At 38.8% G+C, this 22,673-nt stretch overlaps 1 protein-coding gene across 4 annotated transcripts in view; it reads right to left on the bottom strand.

Annotated features, from left to right (window-relative positions):
• The window catches only part of ZRANB1 (zinc finger RANBP2-type containing 1), a 63,069-nt gene extending 41,030 nt beyond the window's left edge, over positions 1 to 22,039 (bottom strand). For 2 of the 4 annotated variants that reach the window (XR_006887441.1, XM_046652642.1), the window contains exons 1-2: positions 21,667 to 22,039; positions 364 to 492 (exon numbers count right to left, since the gene is read on the bottom strand). Coding sequence is in view for 2 of the 4 variants with exons in the window: in XM_046652642.1 (XP_046508598.1) it covers positions 364 to 404 (41 nt within the window). In the remaining 2 variants the exon portion in view is untranslated. The remainder of the gene's footprint in view (positions 1 to 363; positions 493 to 21,666) is intronic. The other 2 variants (XM_046652637.1, XM_046652638.1) reach the window with 2 other exon arrangements.
• Between the last annotated feature and the right edge of the window lie 634 nt (positions 22,040 to 22,673).

Below are 22,673 nucleotides of genomic sequence, written 5' to 3'. Positions count from 1 at the left end.
TATTAATAAAGCAATTACATAGCAAATTTACTAATGATTTTTTCAGTGACTTGAATTTAGACATTGGCCTCTAAAGTCAGCCTCCACTTTCTCAAATCCCTTCTCAACTAAACTAATATCATCATACCACCTATTTTTAAACAGGAAAGTAAAAGGAATTCCTAGGCAGAGTAATAGAAGCTTTCCCTCTCTTGGGGATTCTTCCTGAACTTGGAAAGCTAAATCTGTCATTTCACTTGATAAGCATATGATTATGTTCCTGCTTGCCAAATCCTCACCCCATTCATAGTGTGAACTCTGTTAAGATGACAAATTCATTATAAGAAAGGCTACTATTTAATAGCTAAATTAAAAATCACTTACTAAGATTTTAGTTTCCATGCTATAACATCCACCTTGCACATGGTTAGAATAAAAGTACAGTTTATAAATCAGACCAAAGACAAGAGTCAGTCTTCATGTTGGCTCAGATTCTGACTTCCTCAGGAGATACTGCAAAACATGATAAGGGTTCTGACTGTGAATAGCTATTCCTGTAAAGGAGACCAAAACTGAATTTCACTTGAAGCCTGCTACTTTATCCAAAAGTATTAATTTTTAAAGGCTTTATTTTAATCAATTCTCTATCTTAATTCTATTCATTTCTTTTAATAATGGACTTTTATATTTAGAATTTTAAGTTAACACAGCAATAAAACTAGCTAACTGATTGGGCTGGTCACTCAAATTAGACATGGGAAAGACACTTCTCTCTAAAACCTTAAACGTGTATGTGCACTAATATTATCAGTAATATCAACTTGGTAAAGCTAAGTCAATTCCTATCTGTAGTCCTTGTTATTACTGAAGGAGGTAGGAGCAAAGGTGGTATACCAAATAGAAAAAGCAAAAAAAATACTGCTTCTATTTAGCTTTAAAGTCTGTTCCTCTCTCAGCAACTGTATTTTTTCCTAACTCAGGTAACTTGTACTTATCTTGTTTAGCTTTTTAAGTTTAGTTTGTGCATATATGACACAAAATTTGACAGCAGTCCAAGAGTGCTGAAGGGAGGGGAACTATAATCATATAAGCATCCATAAAACGGACAATCGAGATTTAATGGCAATATTCATACTCATTAGGCAGTTTCTCCCTTTAGCTTCTCAGGAATGAAATATAAATAACTTACTCACGCTATTGGAAATTAAAACAAGCAAGCAAATACTTATCATGACAAGAACAAATGACATAATGAACACATCCAGGGCTTCTATAAGTAATTTCAATATTTCATTTTAAATTGTCATATTCAAAAATCCATGCTTCTTTGATAAGTCTTACTTTGATACGTTTGTAGGCTCAATTAAACAGCTTGTGACCTTACATTATCTTAGTTAATCTTCAGGGAACTAACGTGCCAGTATAACATATTTAAATGTCCATGTCTGACAGAAAAACAAACAAAAAAGCTACCATAAAAAATAAAGAATCATTGTCAAACATGCCTGGTATTAAACAGCCTACTCCTTCCAAAAATTAGGTAATTAAGCAATACTAAAACCAAGCTCAAGAGTTTTGAGATAAGTGCATTCATTGTATTAGATAATGATGTATACAGTATCCACTCTACGGGGAATTAGAGACTCGGTAGGAATATTGTTTTCGGTAACTGAAAGCTAAAATTTATTGGAGAGGATTACCTGAGAGAGCCATTTGTACCTGTGGTAATCAGTAAATGGAATGGAAGAGTAAGGATAACATCAGCTCAATTATGTGATTTTGCATTACTGAGATGAAATTAACACTAAGTACACTTTTTCTTCCAGATGTCAAAACATCCCAAAAAGAACATAAAATTATTTAACAGCAACCAGTTCTGAGAGTTAATATTGCACACTGAAATAAAACCGTTACAAAATATCTTTTAAGTTAACATACATTCATATAACCAAGTAAATTTAAGTCTAATTTTACAGGTAACAGAGTTCCAAACTCCATCTAATAACTCATACTTCAATTAATTGGTATAATAAAAAGCAACAATAAAATCTGCATAATCTGAACCTTCTTTAAGGTGAACTAGACACAACTGCTACTCTTAAAAGAAATATTCCTTGGTTCAAATGCATACCAGAATTTCCCATCCTGTGGACCAAAGAGTCCATGAATCCATTTGTACATCAAGCTCTAGCTGTAGACAGACTGAATAATGCCTCCAAGTATATCAACCATTTTCCAGTACTAAATTCGTAACTTCTCTTCATTATATACTTTCCAGTTCAAATAACCATAAAAGCACAAGTATTATGGGTGTATGGATTAACAGCTGGGGAAAGGGAGGGACTAGTAACTGAACATTTTTACACTGTCGTGCTTAACAATGAATTAATTAGACCTACTTGTGAAGCATTAGTAAACCTTGTAGAAGAAATATATCTAGACTGAAGTCAATTCCTCAAAATTGCAGCGATGCTACAAATTTCCCCAACCACCTCCTAAACCCTATGAAAGAGAACTGGAAAAGGAAAATAATCCTCATCAAGTACAAGGATTTAAGAAACAAACCAAGGGGCCAGCCCCATGGCCGAGTGGGTAAGTTTGTGGGCTCCGCTTCAGCAGCCCAGGGTTTCACCGGTTCGGATCCTGGGCATGGACACGGTACCACTCATCAGGCCATGCTGAGTGGCGTCCCACATGCCACAACTAGAAGGACCCACAACTAAAATATATACAACTGTGTACCGAGGGGCTTTGGGGAGAAAGAGGAAAAATTTTTTAAAAAAGCAAAAAACGAGAGATCGGTTGCCAATTAGTTTCAGACAATGAGAAGTTATCCAAAGGAACAAGTGACAGCAGTCTTTAAGTTCTGTATCACCTTTATCAGTAAGTCTATACTTACTACTATAAATACTTATTAATATAAATTGTTGATGTAAATATTAATTAACATACATCTGTGGAGATTCACAAATGCTCAGAAAGCATCTTAGGGCGATACAGATGAAAGCTAAAACTAAAACGATATTCCAAGCATGCTGAATTTTCAGGTTCTGCTAAAATATTACACGGTAATTCTGAATTGTAATATTTATATAAATAAAAAGTACTACTTAACTCCTTAAGCCAAAAATCCCACATAGTCATTTCCTCTTTTCTCCTCAGCATCTTTCCTTTTTTTTTTTTAATTAAAGATTGGCACTTGAACTAACAACTGCGGCCAATTTTTTTTTTTTTTCTACTTTGTCTCCCCAAATCCCCCCGGGTACATAGTTGTATATCTTAATTGCAGGTCCTTCTAGTTGTGGCACGTGGGATGCCGCCTTAACGTGACCTGACAAGCAGTGCCATGTCCGCGCCCAGGATCCAAACCAGCGAAACCCTGGGCCTCCGCAGGGGAGCGCGCCACGGGGCCAGCCCCTCTCCTCAGCATCTTTCTACATCACTATCTTCCTCGCAACAGTCAACAGAAAAAGAACAACTAGTCTTGAGCAAGATCCTGAAGACTGATGATATGGTGAACCCTATATCTACTAATCTGACCTCATTTCAGGGCTCCAAGAGCTTATCACATCCTACATTAAAGCTCTTATCTTCTTCTCACAACAAACTCCTATCCTGACTTCTCCAGTTTCCATTAAAGACACTTAGTAACACCCCCACCCCCAGCACAGAAACTCAGAATCGTCTTGAATTCTGCCCTCTTCCCATAGATTCTCTTTAGTGGTTTCTGTCCAATTAATTCCTTTCTTCCCATTCCAACTGTCATCAACCCTTTCTCAGTTCAGGTCAGAACCACTGCAATAGCCTCCTAGGCCCATTCCCTTTCTAAGTCCACCTAGCTCACTGATACCAGAATAATCTTTCTAATAACAAGCTCTCTTTCTGAAGCTCTTCTGCAACAGTATAAACTCTCAACTCCTTCCCAGCACACAAACACCCACTCCCAAACACACCTCACACACCCTAGACTCGTGGCTCAGTTTAAGTCTCATCTCGTGAAGTTTTTTTTCAAATCACTTCAAGTGCACTCCAAGTAACTACGCTTCTACTGACATTTGGCACTTTCTGTATTTCCTCTTCGGGCTGGTTTCTGGAACACGGATTTGTGTGTATTTTCCCTATATCATTACCCTCCCCTCAGTTTTCAGTCAGGTAGCCAAGCTTTCAAAAACTTTGGCTCAGGGATTCTAGTGGCATGGAATGTGGACCAGCACTGTGTTTAGTAAAACCCATAGAAGAGACCATGTTGACTCACCTGAAGAAAGAAAGAAAAGAGTGGAGCTTCTGAATAATCTCAGGCAAAAAAGAGAAATTCTAGAGGAGGGGATGCAGTCCTGTGGCAAGACCTCAGTAGAAAGTCTCTGTCACTAAAAGCTGGGGGCCAAACCATAGGTACTCATGAGCTGGTTAACTAACCAAGTCCTGTGATGTAAAGGGCACAAGTACAAAAACTTTTGCAATCATTAAATATCTTCTGAAAGTACTACATTTAGGTGAAACTATGTATAAATAATCAAGAATCAGTAGATCTCAAAAATGTGCTGAACTTCCTCCCATAGAGAAGTCACTATTTTCTCTATCATCTGTATCTAATGAGTAGATTTGAACTAAACATACTTGCTAAGTAAGGCCCCATCCCAGGAATTTATGGACAAGCTGTACAAAGTAAATTTAGCTAAGATAACAAAGTTAAACAACACCTGCCATGGTGACAGTGGCCTTACTGGCACTAAACCGTAATTAACTGAGGCAATTACCCATACGATTAGTATATCTAACTTCATTCCAACCAAACTTAAGTCCTTGAAATATAACAAGGAATATAAAGTTTACATTTCAATATGTCAACACTGCATTAATTAGAAAAAAATGTAATAAAAGTTACCATTCTAATAGTTGGTTGTCTTTTTTTTTTTTTTTTTTTTTTGTTGAGGAAGAGTCACCCTGAGCTAACATCTGTGCCGATCGTCCTCTATTTTCTATGTGGGTCGCCACCACAGCATGGCTGCTAAGAAGTGATGTAGGTCCACGTCCAGGAACCGAACCTGGGCCACCAAAGCAGAGCTCATGGAACCTAACCACTAGGCCACAGGGCCGGCCCTAAGGATTGGTCTTTTAAACCACTAGAGAATTAGCAATGCACTGATTAGAATGGAAGATGATCTACAGACACAAAATTAATTTACGTGTCAAATCTCACATGAAACAAAAGCAATGCTCTTTCTTTCTTTCTTTTGAGATTTTATTTTTCCTTTTTCTCCCCAAAGCCCCCCAGTACAGTTGTGTATTTTTTAGTTATGGGTCCTTCCAGTTGTGGCATGTGGGACACTGCCTCAGTGTGGCCTGATGAGCGGTGCCACGTCCATGCCAAGGATTCAAACCAGCAAAACCCTGGGCCACCGCAGTGGAACACACGAACTTAACCACTCGGTCACGGGGCTGGCCCTCGCAATGCTCTTTCTTTTAATCTATTTTAGTCACTTCAAGAGGAATTCTACCTCTTCACATACTAGGGCTTTTTCCCTAATTTAGCCAAGTTCCTCTATACTCTCTAGTTCCTAGACAGTAACAAGAAAGGAAGGAGGAGTAACACACGTATATCTTGAGCTACTGTAGAAAGTTCCTTTACATAATTTCAGAGACATCACAGGTCAATCACACACCCCACATTATAATCCCAAACAAAACTAATTCAATGTAACAACCTAAGCCGAGTTACCAAACGTCTATTATACACTCAGAAATGTGGAGAGATGTAAGTAGATAAAACACTGTCCTTGTGCTCAGGGCACCTACAATCTGATTAGATGAAAGATGACTACGATTTTCTTAAACATACATGGAAATGGGGTGATGATCTCCAGGACCGCATATCAACCCAGCATTTAAAAAATAATAAAACTTTTGCAAGCACTATGAACAGGCTACCTCATTCAGAATTTGATTTATTTCATTATCCTATCCATTCTCTGTTCACACTGAACAGATTAGTCTCAATTAACAAAGTATCCATAGGAACCAAGAGTCATTACTACACCTAGCTCAACTAAAGGCCATCTTTTCACCAAACACTATGATGTCACCTGTGTGATAGAGAAAGAAAGGGAAGAAACCTGGAGCTTTAAGACAATCAGTAAATTCTGATATAAGTAAGAAAAAGATGCAAAAAGCAAGCAGAAGCAAGTGGATGAAATATTCCAAGGCAAAACCAACTCACAGCTACCAATCTTGTCCAAAAATATCTTTTTCTTAACACCTCAACTTTTCAAATTTCTTTGTTATTTTGCCTAACTTCCAATCCATTAACATTATTTGAATTAAAACTTATTTTATAAATACAAGTTATTTACAAATGCTTTTATTAGTAACATTCAATTACATCATTTTTCTCATGATTCCTAGTGTAATGAATAACAGGAAAACAGGATGGGGACTTTGTGATTTCAGTTTTCATTGCAGGGACAGGGAGAACAAGTAGGCAACAGTTTAGCAAAGGGCAACTTGGGAAGGAATGCCAAAGACAGCAGCAGGTTTAAGGCACTGCTTGCTCAATCATCAGAGATGGACGACTGTCTAGGCCAACTCTGTCTATTTTACAATTCTGCCAGGGTCATCTTTGTCCAACTGAGGAGAGAAAATAGCTAAAACTTATGCATTTACTGCATGCTAGACATTGTTCTAAGCACTGTACATATACATTAAGTAATTTAATCCTCAGAACCCTATGAAACAAGTACTATTATTATCTTTAATTTTACAGATTGGAAACAGAAACAGAGTTGAGTAACTTGCCTAAAATCACCAAGCTACTAACTGGCAGTGCCAGGGTTTGAATCCAGGGATTCTAGCTCCAAAGTCTGTACTATACACACTATGTAATAAATATACATTTATAGGGCAGCCCATACTGACCTGGTCCCATTACCCAGAATTTGAACTATTTCAATAAAATGGGTGTAGAAGGAAAGTACCTCAACATAATAAGGGCCATATATGACAAACCCAGCCAAGAACATACTCAACGGTGAGTTTCTCACTAAGCAGTCCTTCCTAGACGACTACCGACAGACATTATCTAAAGAGGCAAACTTAAAAAAAAAAACTTTAACACACATTTTGCTCAAATTTTAGCTTTTTAAAATTACACACAATCTTCCCAAAGCATATCTAGTTTGACAACTACTCCAAAATGTCTAAAAAGTTGAGCAAGTAGGCAAGATCTCAGAAAGTGATTTATAAAACAAGATATACTAAATTTAACATCTAAAATTGAGTGAAAAAAGACAACTTGGAGCATTCACCATGGTTTCAGACTATAAAATACCTTAATTATTTTTTATTTTGGATGCAATCCCTAAGGAAGAAAATATTAATAATAAAAGTCAGCTTGACTTCTCTTTAACTAATACACTAATCCAGATTACTAAAGAAACTACAGTATGCCAATTAAAACAAAAAGAGAAAGCCTTCCATTTTCATTCAGACAATCAAAAAAGGGGAATCTCCCCAAATGGCACGTGTATGAATCAAGGCCCTGTTTTAAAGGAAAGCAAAGAATGACTGTGAGACAGTAAGGACATCATTTTTATCTTTTACAGCCTCAAATTTCTCATTTGTAAAAAAAAAGAAAAATGAATGAGTTAGACAAGATGATCTCCAGAATCCCCACCCTATATAACTCTAACTAGCAAAGAGTCTGACATTTTTCTATATAAACATTCACTTGAAAATCCTGTTTATTCAATTTATTTTGCAAATATTCTTTTTCCAAAGATGAGTTTTTTAACTTTTCCCTGCTCCACTTGTGACAAATTCTGATATTCAAGCCCAAATTTTACAATATACACTAGGATTAAGTTAATGATCACTTAACAGATCTAAGCAGTATCAAAAATCTATTTTTAAAATAAAGCTATCATATATCCATACACCAATGTGAATTATTTGTGCCAAGTATTAATAATATTGTCATCAAACCTGAATATGATGAAGCTTCTAGACCTAACTACCAATTTACAGGATTACAGGGTACAGAGGCACAAACTGATTCTGTGGAGATGCAATTAACATATTTCTGTTTGTGTATTAAAACACATATATGTTAAAAAATTACCTGAACACCAATTTGATATTATTAAGAAATTATTAAAGATTTAAGGTATGATTAACAGCATGGTACCCACGTTTCTAAAAGAGTCTTTTTCTCTTAAGAGACACATACCGAAATACCTACAGTGTTATAAGATATCTGGAATTTGCTTTAAAATAATCCATTGGGAGTAAGCAAGAAGAATATAAATGAAACAAGATTATAACTGGGTGATGCATACATAACAATTCATTCTCCTAGTCTATCATACTTAATGTTTGAAACTTATCATAATGGAAAGTTTTAAAAATCTATCAGGAAGGTAAAAAATGCTGTACTAGACTGAGAATTAAGGCTTAGACTGCTAAGGCTAGAAAAAAAGCAGGAAGCAGTATATTGTCTACTGCTGATTGCTACTCAAAACTTGGTCCATGGGGGCCTGTGATAGTCTACAAACTTTACTGGTCTGTAGAGAAATTGAGAGTAAGCACTTAGAAACTTTTGCAGCAATTTTACAGAATTTTATGATTCTTGAATCTAATAATAAAACACTTGGGCTTGTTTGGGAAGCAGTGTTAAAACATTTGGAAAGCTTATAAATATAGCTTCTTTCTACAACTCGCAGGTACAGTTCATAAAAGAGAGAAAATATATCAAATTATGAAGTTTCTTTCAGTCTAACCTTGCACAGATGAACATAACACTTCAGAAAACTAAGACAGACAAACTGAAGTGATCAAAATCTGTCTTTTTAATGTCTCTCATCAACAGACGCAAAATCCTCAACAGAATATTAGCAAAGCAAATCCAACAATGTATAAAAAGAAATATACACCACAAGCAAGTGGGGTTTAACCCAGATATGCAAGGCTAGTGTAATGTTCAAAAATCAATTAATGTAATCCATCATATCAAAAGGTTAAAGAAGAAAAAAAGTCACATGAACACATGCAGAAAAGGCATTTGACAAAAATCCAACACCTACACATGATTTAAAAAAAAAAAAAACTCTCAGCAAACCAGGAATACAAGGAAACTTCCTCAATGTGATAAAGAGCATGTACAAAAAAAATCTATACCTAACATCATACTCAATGGTAAGGAACTAGAAAACTTCCCACTAAGATCAGTGATAAGGCAAAGACATCTCCTCGCACCACTCTTTTTCAATAATGAACTGGAAATTCTAGCTAATGCAGTAAGAAAAGGAACTAGAAAGCATACAGATCGGAAAGGAAGAAATAAAACCCTCTTTATTTGCAGGTGACATTATTGTCTATGTAGAAACTCTGAAAGAATCAACAACTCCTAGTGCTAATAAACGACTATAACAAGGTTGCAACATACAAAATTAATATACAAAAGTCAACTGCTTTCCTATATACCAGCAATGAACAAATGGAATTTGAAATTAAAAACATATCACCATTTAGATTAGCACTCCTAAAATTGAAATACTTAGATATAAATCTAAGAAAATATGTACAAAATCTATATGAGGAAAACTGCAAACCTGTGATGAAAGAAACCAAAGAAGAACTACATAAATGGAGAGATATTCCATGTTCATGGATAGGAAGACGCAATATTATCAAAATCTCAGTTCTTGCCAATTTCATCAAGAGATTCAACACTCTCCCAATCTAAATCTCAGCAAGCTATTACGGGAGTACTGACAAACTAATTCTGAAGTTTATACGGAGAAGCGTAATTCTCAGAATATCCAACACAGTACTGCAGAAAAAATAAAGTCAGAGAACTGATTACCCTGATTTCAAGACTTACTATAAAGCTATAGTAATCAACGGTACGGTACTGGTGAAAAAGAACATACAAATAAGTCAATGGAATAGAAAAGAGCCCAGAAATAGATCCACATATAAAGTCAACTGATCTTTGACGAAGAAAGAAGTAAAGGCAATCCAATGAAAAAAAGATAAGTCTTCTCAAAAAATGGTGCTGGAACAACTGACATCTACATACAAAAAAAATGACTCTAGACACAGACTTCACAACCTTCACAAAAATTAACTCAAAATAAATCACAGACCTCAATGTAAAATGCAGAACTATAAAATTCCTAGAAGATAACGCAAAAGGAAATCTAGATGATCTTGGCTATGGCAATGACTTTTTAGATAAAACACCAAAGGCATAATCCATGAAAGACATACTTGAGAAGATGGACTTGTTAAAATTAAAAACTTCTGCTCTGCAAAAGACACTGTCAAAAGAACAAGACAGAAAAATAGGAAAAAAATCTGCAAAAGACATATCTGATAAATGACTATCATCCAAAACATACGAAGAACTCTTAAAAACTCAACAATAAGAAAACAAACAACCCAGTTAAAACATGGGCAAAAGGCCCGAACAAACACCTCACCAAGATATACAGTTGGCAACCAACCACATGAAAAAATGCTCAACATTCTATGTTATGAGAGAATTGCAAATTAAAATAGCAATGAGATACCACTACACACCTATTAGAATAGCCAAAATCCAGAACACAAGTACGACAACACCAACAGTGGCGAGGATGCAGAACAAGAACACCCATTCGTTACTGATGTGAATGCAAACTCGTAGCATGACTTAGGAACAGAGTTTGGCAGTTTCTCACAAAACTAAACATGCTCTTATCACACGATCCAGCAATTGTGTACCGTGGTATTTACCCGAAGGAGGTGAAAATTTATGTCTACACAGAAGCCTGCACACAGATTTTTACAGAAGCTTTATTCACAATTGCCAAAACCCGCAAGCAACCAAGATGTCCTTCAGCAGGTGAAGAGATAAACTATGGCACATCTAGACAATGAAACATTATTCAGCACTAAAAAGAAATGAGCTATCAAGCTATGAAAAAACATGGTGGAACCTTAAATGCATATTACTGAAGTGAAAGAAGCTCATCTGAAATGGCTACATACTATATGATTCCAATTATATGACATTCTGGAAAAGGCAAAATAGAAGCAATAAAAAGATCAGTGACTGCCAAAGGTTGGGGAGGAGGGAAGGATGAAAAGGCAGAGCACAGACGATTTTTAGAGCAGTGAAACTATTCTGTATGATACTATAATGATATATACATTACATATTTGTCAAAACCCATAAAATGTACAACACCAAGTGTGAACCTTAACGTAAACTATGAACTCCGTTTGATAATGAAGTGCCATGGTAGATTCATCAATTGGAACAAATGGACCAATCTGTTGCAGGATGGTGATAGTGAGGGAGGTTACTCATGTGTGGGGGCTGGGGGCATGAGAGAACTCTCCGTACTTTCTGTTCAATTTTGCTGTGAATCTAAACTGCTCTAAAAAAATAAAGTGTACTTTTAAAACTCTACTGCTTAATGATGTCTTTTAGTCACTAATATACAAGAAACATTTTCTTAAAAAAATCCATTCTCAAAGAACGATGGGGAGTTTCAAAAAGGACACAAACTTTTGGTGTGAACCTAAAACTGCTCTAAAAAATAAAAATCTTTTGGGGCTGGCCCCGTGGCCGAGTGGTTAAGTTCGCGCGCTCCGCTGCAGGCGGCCCAGTGTTTCGTTGGTTCGAATCCTGGGCGCGGACATGGCACTGCTCATCAAGCCACGCTGAGTCAGCGTCCCACATGCCACAACTAGAAGGATCCACAACGAAGAATATACAACTATGTACTGGGGGGCTTTGGGGAGAAAAAGGAAAAAATAAAATATAAAATAAAAATAAAAATCTTTAAAAAAAGGGGGGGGACACAGAAATTAGCATGAATAAATTAGCATGAATTATCACCTTACACCCGTTAGATTGGCAAAAACATCCAAAACCAAGAGCGACAAATGTTGGAGAGGTTGTGGAGAAAAAGGAACCCTCATACACTGTTGGTGGGAATGCAAACTGGTACAGCCACTATGGAAAACAGTATGGAGATTTCTCAAAAAGTTAAAAATAGAAATACCCTATGACCCAGCCATCCCATCACTGGGTATCTATCCTAAGAACCTGAAATCAGAAATCCCAAGAGTCCCTTGCACCCCTATGTTCATCGCAGCATTATTTACAATAGCCAAAACGTGGAACCAACCTACATGCCCAGAAACTGATGATTGGATAAAGAAGATACGGTATATATACACAATGGAATACTACTCAGCCATAAAAAAAGACAAAATTGGCCCATTCGCAGCAACATGGATGGACCTCGAGAGTATTATGTTAAGCGAAATAAGCCAGTCAGAGAAAGATGAACTCTATATGACTCCACTCATAGGTGGAAATTAACATATTGACAAGGAGATCTGATCGGTGGTTACCAGGGAAAAGGGGGGGTTGGGGGAGGGCACAAAGGGGGAATTGGTGTACCCACAACATGACTAACAATAGTGTACAACTGAAATCACACAAGGTTGTAATCTATCATAACATTAATAAAAAATAAAAATAAAAATCTTTAAAAAAAAGGGGGGAGGGGGGACACAGAAATTAGCATGAAGGGCTCCCACTAGCCAAAGCTGGGTCAACTTGAGCAACCACATAAATAATAACAGTAAAGGATTTTAAGGCATTGAATAAAATAAAAACCCGTAAGTCTACACAGATGTTGATAAACAAACAGATAAATAGGAAGAGAAAGCTCTTTCTTAGAGTAGAAATCCAACTAATAAATGCAAAAGAATAAATGGATTAGAAAATCACCATTTGGCAATCTTCACAATAGATTCAGAAAATAATCATCAATGAATGTTAAAACTACTGGGTGAAAATCTGACAATTAACAGGATATTTAAATAATCTCCAAGTATCTCCCCACAACAACTGATACGTTACAAAACCTAGCAGACATCTAGAAAACCAAGTAATCAAAACTAACCACACCAGTAATGACGTCTTTTGCCTCCTGACACTGTCATACTAAGAAAAACACATCACTTCTGTGGTAGTCTTGCTAGAAACTGCAAATTCTGACACCAGAGAAAACATCAGATATACCATATTAAGAGACTTTCTACAAAATAACCAGTCCTATATTCTTCAAAAACACCAATATCATGAAAGACAAGAAAAGACTTTACCATTCCAAATTAAAGGAGCTTATAAAAAACATGGCAATAGACTACAACACATGATCTGAGATTTTCTTCTGCCATTATAAAGAACATTAATGGGACAACTGACAAAATCTGAATAAGATTTGTACAATCTTACTCTTATTAAGAATTACATAATAATATCATACAACGTTAATTTCCTGATTTTGATAATTATCTTCTGGTTATGCTAAGAGAAAGCCTTTGTTTTTAGGAAATACATACTGAACTACTTAGGGATAAAGGGATATCAAGTTTGCAACTAACCTTCAAACAGTTCTGGGGAAAAAAACATACTTGTGTTTATATATATCCACATCACACAATAAACCTTACAAGTCACAAAATACTTTGAAATACATCATCATTTTATCTTGGCAAAAACCATGAAATAGGTACAGAAGAGTCCTTTTACATGAGAGTAAATCTGGTCTCCTACATTCTAAACCTTTCTCAAGAACTGTCCCTTCTTTCCATCCCTACCACCAAGCCCTAGTTCATCACTGCTCTCCTTAACTATTTATTATTCTAACTAGTCTTCCTACCTTAATACTCCACATCTCTGCCAGAATGGTCCGTCAAAAAAAAAAAAAAAAATCACGTTGCTATTCTGTAGCTTTAAAACTTTGAACAACATCCTACAATGTTAAAAGTCCTAAATAGGGCATAGGCCCTTCATGACTGATGTTTAAGTATCTCCTCAGCCACCCCTCCAAACACACATACACTCGCACATCAAGAATATCCTACAACATTTTCCTTTCGTGATCCTGTACTACCTTTCACCAAAGCGTTATTAAGGTGAAAACTACTTTATTTTACTATAGAAAGATCAGTTCCTTCTCTTGATATTTATACCCAGTTCTCTCACATAAAGGAGAACATTGCACTTCTTAGACATGAGTTCACGTCCCTCTCCACCCGAATGGAATCTGAGATACTGGCCAAATTCTTAAGACCCAAGCCTATTCATCTGAAAATAATATCATAATGCCTTATCTGTCCTAAAGCTGGGGCTAAAACCAATAATCTCAAGATCCACGTACTATAAGTAATGTTACAAACAACTGTTTCAAATAACATGACCTTAAATTCTGTATGGAGATTAAGACCACAAAAAACTCATATAATTTCACTTAAACCTCAGAACCCTCAGGTACTTCCTCCTAAGGTACCCCAGAATCCTCCTGAAGTAGAAGTACTTTCATTTTACAAGGAATCCATGGCCCCAGGAAATGACTTGCCCAGGGTGACAAAAGCTTTAGACAGTAAACCCCAGATTCTGACTCCCATTTTCTCTCACTAGGGCACCACAGCCTTCCAAGGCGACAAAAACATTTCCCTAGAACGAAACATGAATATTAGGTTACAAGACAGGCTAACTGTATAGCCACTGTCTCTAGCTACCACAGAGCATTGCCACTGTCTCCAAAACAAGCCCCCAAAATCTTTACTTTTCTCAGGACTCCCCTCCCACATCCCTAAGGTGAGCCACCATCAACTCCCACGTGGATTACTGCATAGCCACCCCACTAATCTTACTGCTTCTCCTCTACCCACCACCCTTACAGAGAAGCCAGATGGATCCTTTAGCAATGTAAACCAGGTCACAACACAAGGATTTAAAATCCTCTAATGGCTTCCCAATCCACTCAGAATAAAATTAAAATTCCCCAGTCTTTCTTGCAAATCTTTACATAAATGTGGATTTGTTCTGTTCCTTTTACAAGTAGGCTCATTCTCACCTTAAGAGTTTTGCAGTAGAAATCTCCTCCACCTAGAATGCTTTTTCCCCAGATTTTCACATGGCCAGTTGTTGTCACTGAGATCTAGGTTTAAATATCACCTCCTCTGAAAGATTTCCCCTGACTACTCAGTCAGTGTCTACCACTTCACCCTAGTTTCATTATCTGCATAGCACTTATCACAACCCAGTATTTTTTTGTTTGCTCCTTGATTGTCTCTCCACATTAGAATATAATTCAAGTAACAGAGACTTTCTTTGTCTTGTTCATACATTTGGTATAGTTATTTCAGAAATGCTTAACATTGAACAGGTCATTACTAAATGTTTTAACTTCAGTAGCCTTTGCAACAGTGTTTTACGTAATCTACTTTTTGAAAATCCTAAACAACCTCAGATGACACAGTATGTGCCCAGTAATTATTAACCTAATTTGCTGAGTCAATTTCTATAAAAACAATGCCTTCAGATTTTCAACTTAATACCACAAATATTCCCAACATATCCCCCTACACACAGAGACAGAGCTAGACGGAGAAGGGAAGAGAGAACTCTCCCCTCTCCCATCTGTGAAGATGACCCACAGGGAAGAGGGTCCCTCTCCTTTATAATTCCCAGCTCTGGGGAAGAATGAGATCAGGGGCTGAAGAAGGAATAAGGCACTCATAACCTGCAGGTCCTAAGAGTGCCTTTCCAACTTCATCCACACTTTAGCCACACTGAACCCTCTGCTGGTCCTTAAACATGACATGTAATCTTCATGTCTCCATGCCTTCACTCACTCGACTGCTTCTGCACAGGATGCTCTCTCATTCCCACTCCTGATTCTTACCCGGTTTTATATACCCAGAAACCTGTTACTGCTCCTCCTTCAGTGAGCAGCTCAATGTTCCCACCTCTGTAAAGCCCTTCCTGACTCAATACTAATCTTGTGCTAAGTTAATTTAGTCATTTCTTTACTAGTACTTAGTCTAACGGATTAGGGTTTGTTTCTAATGATCAATTGTGAAAAACTCATTTTTACGTCTCTATAAACAGTATCTGCTATGCAACACTTGCTCACTAATCATTTAGTCAATAAAAAGCCCCTCAATCCTCTACCAGTATCAAAGGACAGTATTCCAAAAAAGGATTAGTCAAAAATAGTCCTGCAAATTGCTATAGTTTCCCTGTTTAAAAACAAACTTTAGTATCATTAAATACCAAAAAATGAAGTAAACTACCCACCCCAACCAAAAAAGCAAAGAATTTAGAAATGGTTTGTTAAAAATCACCGAGAGGGGCCAGCCCAGTGGCGCAGTCCTTAAGTTTGCACGTTCTGCTTCAGCGGCCTGCAGTTCGCATCCCAGGTGCAGACCTATGCACTGCTTAGCAAGCCATGCTGTGGCAGGCATCCCCCATATAAAATAGAGTAAGATGGGCACAAATGGTAGCTCAGGGCCAATCTTCCTCAGCAAAAAGAGGAGGAACGGCAGCAGACATTAGCTCAGGGCTAATCTTCCTCAAAAAAAAAAATCATAGAGATGATGTCCTGCCTTCAGAATTCCAATCACAGGCGTATTGCTGCAACCTAATGCTCAACACTAACCAGAGATCCTTTTCTCCATCTGCAAAATAAGGATAATTTCTTCATATATCCAGGGAATATTGTCTTGCAATAATCAATTTAGAGTAGAGAATAATTATATTGTTAAAACTAAGTAAATTTCAGCAAATGGGCTGGGACAACTGGAAAGCCACCTGCAAAAGAATCAAGTTGGAGCCCCTACCTCATACTATAAACAAAACAACTCAAAATTATCACAGACCTAAATATAAGAGCTAAAACTATAAAATTCTTATAAGAAAACATATATGCAAATCTTCTTGACTCTGGATTAGACAACGGCTTCTTAGAGACAACACCAAAAGCACAAGTGACAAGAGAAAACATAAACTGGACTATAACAAAATTAAAACCTTCTGTGCTTTAAAGGACACCATCAAGAAAGTGAAAAGACACATACATATGGTGACTGACAAATAATAATGTACAACTGAAATTTCACAATGTTATAAACTATTACGACCTCAAAAAACAAAAAATGAAAAGACAATCCACTGAACAGGATAAAACATTTGCAAATTATTTGTCTGACTTGTATCCAGAATACATAAAGAACTCTTACAACTCAACAATAGAAAGACAACCTAAACGAAAAACGGGCAAAGTATCTGAATAGACATTTCTCTAAATAAGATATACAAACGGCCAAGAAGCACATGAAAAGATACTCAATACCATTAGTCATTAGGGAAATGCAAGTAAAAACTAGGAGATGCCACTTCACTAGGATGGCTATAATAAAAAAGACAAACAATAACAAGCGTTGATGACAATGTAGAGAAATGGGACCCTGACACATTGCCAGTAGAAATGTAAAATGGTACAACCACTTGAAAACAGTCAGGAAGTTCCTTAAAGGTTAAACACAGAGTTACCATACGACCCAGCAATTCCACTCCTAGGTATATACCCAAGAGAAATGAAAACTTAACTCCACATAAGAACTTGTACACAAATGTTCATAGCAGCATATTTCATAATAGCAAAAAAGGTGGAAATAACCTAAATATCCATCAATAAATGAGTGGATAAACCTAAGCAAAATGTAATATATCCATACAATGAAATATTGATTATTCAGCCACAAAAGGGAATGAAGTACTGATACATGCTACAACATGGGTAAACCTTGAAAACATAATGCTAAGTGCACAAAGCTAGACACAAAACGTCATATATCATATGACTCCATTTATATGAAATGTACAGAAAAGGCAAATCCACAGAGACAAAGTGAAGTAGCAGTTGTCAGGAACTGGGGCAAAGGGAAATGACTGCTAACGGGTACAGGGTCTCTTTTGGGGGTGATGAAAATGTTCTGTATAGTGGTGATGGTTACACAACTCTGTGAATACACTAAAAACCAAAAAATTGTTTACTTTAATAGAGTTATTTTTATGGTATATAAAATAAACCTCAAAGAAGGTGTTATAAAAAAAATTAAGAAAAAGCTGGAAAGATATGCAACTGATTTCCAACACCTTATCCATCCAAATATTTTTTTATTTATGTGAATTTAATCCACATAAAAATTTAACTTACCAAAGGATGGAAAAAAAAATTGTGTTGGTTGAGGAGGAGCTGGGACAATTTGGCCTCAATATATGAACTGTAAAAATAAAGGAAATTAGTTTCTTCATTACTAAAAAGTTGAATTCACTAGGAAGCTGAAAAATTATTAACTTTACAGTCAATTTACCTGATCAACCTCCATTTTAAAATTCAAACGGATTGCTCACGTCAAAAATTTCATCTCAACCAAAATATACCACCTTGCAAGAAATCAAAGAATGCTTACTGATCCAGATTTCTCAAATGCTGAAATCACTAATATAATTCTATGAAAGTGCCTCTTAGAAATGCAAGTAGCCTAAGTAAAATGCCTAGTATTTCTGGGAAGTTTAACAGACTAATTTTAGCTTCAATTATGCTAAAAAGGTTTCTGAAGCTTAAAAAAAAGTTTTCTTGTAAACTACTTTCTAAAAGTCAGTCAATTCCAAGGGAAAAAAATATTCTGATGAACTGAAGGAAGAGGACAAGTTTTCAGACAGATGCAGTAGATAAATCAAGATGGTTTACTGCTGAGAGACTACGTATCCATAAAATACCAGGACTCCTACTCACACACACAACACAACAGAAACACGCACACCTATTTTCCAACTACATTAGCATCCACCCTAGCACTACATAATTACATGAATTATTCTTGGTATACAAAAATACCACGGACCAGCTTGTTTGTGTTTTCTTCCAACAGTGTTGACAGGTAGCAGTGAATCACACATTCTCTTGAGTCGCATTTGCCTCATGATCAGTGACACATGCCGCCAACATCCGAGGTTAAGGATGCAAACTGAGACTACAGATTATTTTCTCCTTCCCATGATGCTGTTACCTATATACACATATGGAATGACCACCCTTGGTGTCACTAGTGCCAAACTCAAATGGAAGTAATTGTCCCAGACTCAAATCTGAAGTAAACTATGGAACTGTCATACTTTTATTTGAATAACAAGACATAACCACTATCAAAATGTTGAGCATCTTCTACAAGAAGAGAACTAAGCTGATAATTAACACACTGACTAAAAAAAAATTTTTGAGAGAGAGTCACAATTTCAAATATTTTGTCTCATAAATCATCAAAGTCCCAGAAACTACAATACATAGAAAAGTACAAACTGATGTCCTGGAATACTTTTATAACCAAAAATACTTTGGCAGACCATGTATCCATATTTTCAGTGCTGAATATATGGTCTCCATAGATACAGGGTTCAAGTTTCATACTTATTTCTCAGAGTCTGAAAAATCTAATTGGGAATCAGAATAAAAACATAAAAGAAGACAAACTGAAATCCAGGCTAGCATATGCTAAGAAAAAAAAACAAGAAAACAGTCCCACCCAAGAGAGGAGTGAACAGACCCCTTGGGGCTGAAGTAGTCAAAAAAGCCTTCTCAAGAGACAGGACTTAACTAGGTCCAGAGTAAAGAGAGTATCCATGAATACAAACAGAAAAAGGTTTCAAACAAAAAGAAGGGCATAAAGAAAGGCCAAGAGGGGTGACTCAACAGGAACAACAAACAAGTCAGTCTGGCTGAAACTAAGGATTCACAAAGGGAAGAAATAAAGAGTTAAGACTGAAGAATGGATCAGGGCCAGATTATAGAGGAACCTGAATACCACACCAAAGAGCTTAAACTATACTTTGCATGTAATAAAGAATGTCCTGGAAGTTTTTATGCTGTGATGTGAGGAGGTGAGAGTATTAAAATGTGCAAGGTATTATTTACTCAAAGCATAAGCAGAGCACAAATATTTCAACTGAAACACCCCATCACTGGGAGACAAAGTATTCAAAGCCCAGGTAAAAGGGCTTATTATTGGTGGAGGAGGGACTCCAGCAGCAATGCTCAAATAATACATTGAACCAAATTAAATAAGTTACAATGGTCTACTTTTGCAACTCCCATATATTTAAAGTTTCCATTTATTATAAAAGCAATATAAGTATAAAGCACATTGAACAGTTCTCACTACATCAATTACACGAGGTAATTTATGTCAAACATTGTACAAGAGGATTGTGAGCTCCAGAACTACGTTAATCCTCAGACTTTAAATGTGATATGCCATAACTCTTATCAGTGCATAGAGCTGGATCAAAGCCACATTACCATGAATGAGTTCATCATACTATCCCAAGCACATTTCAAGAGTAAACAAATGGGTGTCTCAATGCTCTGAAGCATTAATAAAAGGTGCTGAAACATTTACAGAAATAAAAATCCCTCATGATAATCTAATATCCTCCCTAAAGATTAATATGTGTCATCACTGTCCTCTTAGTCCCCCTACAGCCCAATAAACACGTTAGGAAATTTTAGTAAAAGGAGACGACTGCATATCTTGTAAGATTCAAAAATCAAGGGGAGCAGGGTTCTAAATTTCTTTAGAATCATCTCACTTAATAATAATAACCAAGAGGAGAGATCCAGCTTTATTTTTCACATAGTTTAGATGACTTTCCCAAGGCCCTTGGCACAAGCCAAGATCAAAATTCCTTATGGTTTTCCCTGGCTTATGGTTTGTACACTGAGTCATCCATATTTGAGCAAAACAGGGGTACCCCTGAGGTCGCACAAGTGATAAAGAATAGAACAACCACTCATTATATCACGTTTCCAAGAGCTAAAGATTTCTCTTCAACTGTGTTCACAAAACAGTATTTTCTGTATACTAAATCTGTTGACAACATATAGATCAAACGGTGAGCAAATAAACCAAAATATCGGGTAGAGGGGACGGCGTTTAACCTGACAGTCTATGGAGTTACGGAAACGGGGGATCAGTTGACTGATACTCAAAATTCTGAGCAAGAGAATTTCAAAACACAAGTGTATCTCAAAGATAATGGCCCAGTTCAAACTTCCAGACTGAACCTAAACTGCCCGCCCCTTGTGCTTAACGCAAGCATTCATTACAGTCCTTTTGTCTGTGAAATGACCCACAGCAAGCCACAGGGGAGAAAATAAGACACTTGCACTGAACTGAACAATCGTTATTGCCAGCGAGAGGGGCAATCTTTCCACTAGTTCCGGCTCCTCCTTCCCAGCCCACCCCCGGTGCCCCCCACCTTTATTCTCTTAAACAGAAATGGCAACAACGGGAGGCCACCGCGGGAGGCGGAGAAGAAACGGCCAAGGGACCGAAATACAAGTTTGGAGACCAGCACCAACTTGTGGCGATGAACCCAAGTGTTTAGGGCCTAATGCAGAGTGGGAGCGAAATCCCACTCACCCGCTCGTAGGTGGCAGGAAAAGAAGTCGGGGGCGGGGGGAGGAATCTGGCGGAAGAAAGGTAACAGGGCAGGCGGCGCGTCCAGCCGCGCCTGATCGACGGCCGGTAAACAAGCGGGGAGGACCCACCCTCCCACAGCCCCGGGCCTGTCCTCGCACCGGGAAAACTCAAGATGGAAGCGCGGCGGCGGCAGACCGTGCCCCTCCCCTCGCCTGCGACGCCGCCCCAGGGGGCGCGGGCAGGCGGCCCCGGAGACCCGGCCGCCTGAGCGCCGCCTGGGAGCGAGGGGCCGGGCAGGCCGCGGCGGGAGCCGCGAGGGGCCTGCGGGAGGGCGCCCTCCCGGGACCAGGTTACCTGGCGGCGGCAGCTCCTCCTCCAGCTCCTGCTCCTCCTACCCGTCCGACGCTCGGTGCCCGGCGGCGGCGGCGGCGGCGGCGGCGACTCCCCGAGCAGCCCGCGGCGACGAGCCGAGCCCGGCCCCTCTCCGCCTCCCTCCGCGCCGCCGCCCGCCCCGCTGCTGCCGCCTCCGCCCTCTCCCCTCAGTCAGGACATGGTCTCCGCGGGCCCGCGCGCGGCTCCCGGGTGCCGGAGGCGGGGGCAGAGGGGCGGAGAGCAGGCGCGGAGGCGGGGGGGCGCCGGGGGGCGGGGGGAGAGACCAGAGGAGGCGGCCTCGGGCGCTGCGGGATCCTAATGGCGACGGTGAGGGGCCCCGAAGCCAAATAAACCCCACGGCGAGCAGCACAACGTCAAGACTGGACCTCGCCGCTCGGCGCTCTGTCATTGGCCCCGAGGTCGCCAGCGGCGCAGCCAATGGGCGGCCGCCTCTTTCAGGGCGCAGGAGGCGGGCCGCAGAAAGGTGACGTCACGCCGGCGCCCGGCCCTATTGTGAGGCGGTGGCGCGTCGGCGCCGCGCCCCGCCCCGTGTGCGGCGTCCGGGCTGCGGGCCTTCGGCGACGTGCTGGGGACGCCGGGAGGTGACGGGGCGGCGTGGTGTGCGCCGGGCGGGGAGGCCCGGAGGGGGTTGTCTGGGCGGCCCGTTTCCCTTTGCCTCTTGTGTGCAATGGAGTCCCCGGGCTCCTAAGGCAGCCCTGAGTCTCATGTCCCCGTCTCTCCACATTTACTTAGGACAGATTCTGCTTCACTCTTTCTTATACGCTTTCAAACTCTTTTTTTTAAAAATATATATATTTTTTAAGATTTTTTTTTTTTTGCTTTTTCTCCCCAAAGCTCCCCGGTACATAGTTGTATATTCTTCGTTGTGGGTCCTTCTAGTTGTGGCATGTGGGACGCTGCCTCAGCGTGGTTTGATGAGCAGTGCCATGTCCGCGCCCAGGATTGGAGCCAAGAAACACTGGGCCGCC

Source organism: Equus quagga, chromosome 2, assembly GCF_021613505.1.
Source record: "Equus quagga isolate Etosha38 chromosome 2, UCLA_HA_Equagga_1.0, whole genome shotgun sequence".
In the NCBI taxonomy this organism is placed as follows: Eukaryota; Metazoa; Chordata; class Mammalia; order Perissodactyla; family Equidae; genus Equus; species Equus quagga.
Note: the sequence above shows the minus strand (reverse complement) of the source record. Positions and strands in the feature narration are given on the sequence as shown.